General features: G+C 38.4%; 1 protein-coding gene across 3 annotated transcripts in view; it reads left to right on the top strand.

Annotated features, from left to right (window-relative positions):
- epb41a (erythrocyte membrane protein band 4.1a) overlaps positions 1-4,535 on the top strand; it is a gene marked incomplete in the record, with an annotated part of 93,837 nt that overhangs the window by 39,340 nt on the left and 49,962 nt on the right. For all 3 annotated transcript variants that reach the window (XM_014004849.1, XM_014004848.1, XM_014004847.1), the window contains 1 exon segment: positions 532-594. In XM_014004849.1, coding sequence (XP_013860303.1) covers positions 532-594 — 63 coding nt within the window.

Here is a 4,535-nt window from a genome sequence, read left to right as displayed (position 1 = left end):
GTGTGTGTGTGTGTGTGTGTGTGTGTGTGTGTGTGTGTGTGTTTGAGTCACTTTTGGGGACTTGAACCAGCTCACACACCAGTCATTTGGGGACTACTGGTGCATTTGGGGACAAAAGTCGAGTCCCTATTTGGTTTAAATGCCATTGGTGGGTTGGGGGTTGGGTTTAGGACCAATGTGTGAGTTGAGTTTAGATTAGTTTTAGGGTCAGGTAGGTACCTGTGAGGTTAGCCTTAGGGTTTGTGGTCAGGGTTAGGCTGTAGAAATGTAATGGAAGTCAATGGAATGTCCTCAATTAGATAGCTGTGCAAACGTGCATGTGTGTGTGTGTGCGCGCGTGTGTGTGTTCCTCCTGTTTCTACTGCTGAGCTGGACAAACTGAGAAGTGCAAACAGCTGTGTATTCCTGCACGTCAACAGTCCATCACCTCAGTCATTATCACTGCTGATATTCTGTGGCACATAAAACATTTTGAGTTAATCCTGTATTTTCTATAACCAGTTTTTTCACCCTATTCCTCCTTTTCCACAGAAGAAATCTAAGAGACTTGAGGGTGAAACTATTTATATCAGGCATAGCAATTTAATGTTGGAGGTTTGTATCTTGACTGTTGGTTTTCTTTATATCTGTTTCCTGCCTGCATGAATGCTTTTCATTTTGATTTGGCTTTATGCTTCTTTTCTTTTATTTTATAGCTGAACCCTAAAAAGTTGGCATGCACAATTTTCCTCTCTGACTCTCATGCAAGTAGTTTAACATCAGTTTGTTTTAGTCGTTCTCATTTACTCACTTCATGAAGTACATGATTGGGAAACATTTACTTAAAGATAAGAAGACGCTGATGCTGAAACAATTCTGTAGCACAGAGGTCTTTTCCTCATAACCCACAGTCCTGCATGTTTTAGCTGTTTCACTGCTTCAACACACCTGACTGCAATGACAGTGATTGACAGGCTTTTGGTTAGCTTGTTGAGATTCTGAGTAACCTAGTTATTTGAATCAGGTGTGCCGAAGCAGGGAAACAGCTAAAACATGCAGGACAGTGGGTTTGAAGACCTCTGCTGGAGCATCATTGGTCTTAGACTGGTGACTTTAAGGTCAGCTATTCAGTCCACATGTTAAAATGTCCTCCTGTAGGACACTGATAACTGTTAAAAACATACATAGATACATAAATTATATTCAGACCAAATAAATACACAAAGATTTTCTGTCTTTTGAAATTTGATACCAACATTAAAACTGAAAAATGAAGAAAATCTAAAAGCAATGCTGCTAATATGGGTTTAATATAATCCATGGAGCTCAGTAATGTGAAAATATCCTAATAATCTGAGATTTTYTTRAMYMWCCWCCAYWKWMMGRGMTCCACGATTAGTTGTAACATTAGACATTATTTGATAAACATATTTTAACTGTAAAATAAATACTGTAAAAATACTGTAGGTTGTTTTGTAAATTTTTAAAAATAGATTTTAACACGGACGGAGCCATTTTATTTACATGCAAAGCATTCTGGGTAAATGATGACGTGGATAGGTCCTCGGTGCGAGGCTGCTAGCGAGCTATATCCACCCTGAAGGTTAATCTTGGACAATATCTGATGATCGACTCTTAAATGAAACCAGAGAGCGTTGACAGAGAGGAGAAGGTAGAAATGACTCAGCCTGGAACTGAAAATATGGATGGAGGACAACAGAGCTGCTTCATGGAAGAAGAACCTCAGCTTAGCCTGTTAGCTTTAGCATTAGCACCGCCACTATATTGCCTTATGTATTAGCTCAGTGCTAGCATGACAAACTAACAAGCTAAACTGAGGTCCTCCATCCATATTTTCAGTTACAGACTGAGTCATTTTTGTGTTCCTCTCTCTGTCATGTGGATGGAGGACCTCAGTGACGAGAGGAGAATGTGTAGTGCTGAGCTAATACATATATATGGTGATAGCGTCGGGGCTAACACTAAAGCTAACAGGCTAAGCTGAGGTTCTTCTTCCATGAAGCAGCTCTGTTGTCCTCCATCCATATTTTCAGTTCCAGGCTGAGTCATTTCTACCTTCTCCTCTCTGTCAACKCTCTSKKKTYWYWTWWAAGAGTCGATCATCAGATATTGTCCAAGATTAACCTTCAGGGTGGATATAGCTCGCTAGCAGCCTCTCACCGAGGACCTATCCACGTCATCATTTACCCAGAATGCTTTGTGTGTACATAAAATGGCTCCGTCCATGTAATATATGTTAAACTTTTAGTTTAGAAATTATAAAAACTGAACATCCAACAGTATTTTTACAGTCTTTATTTTACAGTTAAAATATGTTTATTAAATAAAGTCTGTTACAACTAATCATGGATCCCTTTAAAGAACAACAGAGTTTTTATTCAGCAGTACTGACAGCTCAATAACATTCAGACTAACTAACCTGTGAACACAGTTTAAACTAAATTGGATTGCTGCCTTTTGAAAAAAAGCTCCAGTTTTCAGCATTTCATAATGATTTATGTGACACTGTTTTATGAACCTTTACACAGCTGTCAGTTTTGTATTACACATACGTAGCTAAAGTTCATTGGTTATTGGTTATCCAGGGTCTCATGAGGTGGTGCCTGGCAGGAAGTGTGTATTTCTCTGCAGATACAGTAATTGTGTAATACAACTGTGTAAAGGTTTGTCAATGCATAAATAATTAAAGTTTGAAAATTAATGATCAAAGGCTGTGATAATTAAAAAAAAACTACGTTTCTGTTTCCCAGTCATACACATGGTGTTTATTTCACAGCATTTTGTCTCCGCTGTTGTTGTTTCCATTTGCTCTCATTGTTTCAGGTGGTTTTCTCTCCTTTGTGAACACTGCTGTGTCTCTGTGTGTCTCTGTGTCGTTGTGTTTGTCCTCACTGTCCTGTGAAACTCTGAGCTGACTTTACATCATGGGATCAATGAGGTTTGCCTCTTAATGATCTGACTGGACTTTCAATTCAATTTAAAACTACTTTATTGAGCCCAGAGGGAGATTAGTTGTTGTTTTTTTTAGACGGAATTTGTTCTTTCAAAATTAAAATGTACATGTCATCATTGTCAACCCGCTAAATGATCAGCCAGTTCTGCTGCTTTAATCACTTGTTTTCAGCACATGGTTTAATTCCTGCAGATACATCCTTAGCCCACAGATTTATGTTGATAGGTTTTAAAAACAGAGCTCACATGATGAGTTAGAGATGAGAAAATGCTGTGAATGACTCCCAGCTACAATAAACAGCTCAGTATCTGTTTATGATTATTCTGGTTGCTTAAACTGACTCCAAAATGTAATCAGTTGTAGATAAACATTTATTGAATATGTAACAAAACCTGATCAATAAATTGGAAGTCAAGAATAAAATAGCAGTAAAACAGTCGATTCACTTCCAGAGAGCTTTATTCTCAGTCTCTGACTCCATTAACAGCTCACAGCAGCCAGCAGCAGGCCACAGAGAGAAAGACCTTGGCCTTATCAGAACCATAACAAAAACAATCCCTCTCTGTAGCCCAGGCTGTCCCAGGCTGATCCAAGGGAGAGACTGCACAATCATTAATGATAAATCAATCTACTACATATGACTTCCTGGTCACACCCCTGGAGGTGTTACCTTTTATCAAACCTTAGAACAAATCCAACTTTGTTTATGCAGACAAAACAGAACACACTGATAAGACACACTGACTCTGTTCCTCTATTTATGGTCATAAAGTGTAAAATACAAGACTGGATCTAAAATTCAGTTAATCACTCACAAAATTTCCTTCAAATACACTCGGAGTTTCATTAAAAGTTGTCTATGAGTCCATAAGATATTTTTCTTACGCTACAGACAAGACACAAGGTTGGGACCATTTTTCATTGTGTAAAATGTAAATAAAAACAGAATGCAAAGATTTGCACATTTCACAACCTCATATGTTATTTACAATAGAACATGTTAAATATATTCAATTTATGAACTAAAACTGTGCCACTGTGCCATTTTTGGGAGAAAAAGTCATTTTGAATTTAGTGGCAGCAACACATCAAAGTAACTGAGTCACGTTTCTCACTGAAGCATCGCCTCATCTTTAAACATCTTTAAAATCTGAGGAGACCAGTTGATGGAGATTTTGGAGGGAGTGTCTGATTTAGGATTGTAGCTGTTCAGCAGTGCTGGGTCTTGGTTGTATTTTTAATATGATGATGCGCCACATGTTTTCAGTTGGTGAGAGCTCAGGACTACAGGTGGGTCAGGTCAGCACCTGGACTCTGCCACTTCAAAGCCATGCATGGTTTACCATTATCTTGATGAAGTGTGGAAGGCCTGAATAAGACATTTGTATTGGCACACATGAAGTTCTAAAACTTGTAAACAATGGGCCTCATGCAAGAACATGTTCGTATTCTTATCCTAAATTTCTCTTACTTTTGTTCGTACAAAGGGTTCGTACGAACATGTCACATCAGATTCAACAAACTCTTCTATCTTCTGGAAACGTGCGTAAATGAGCTGCGTAAATTCCACCTGTTCGTATCC

Source organism: Austrofundulus limnaeus, unplaced genomic scaffold, assembly GCF_001266775.1.
Source record: "Austrofundulus limnaeus strain Quisiro unplaced genomic scaffold, Austrofundulus_limnaeus-1.0 Scaffold27, whole genome shotgun sequence".
In the NCBI taxonomy this organism is placed as follows: Eukaryota; Metazoa; Chordata; class Actinopteri; order Cyprinodontiformes; family Rivulidae; genus Austrofundulus; species Austrofundulus limnaeus.
The sequence above is the reverse complement of the archived record's forward strand: the minus strand, read 5'-3'. Positions and strand labels throughout refer to the sequence as shown.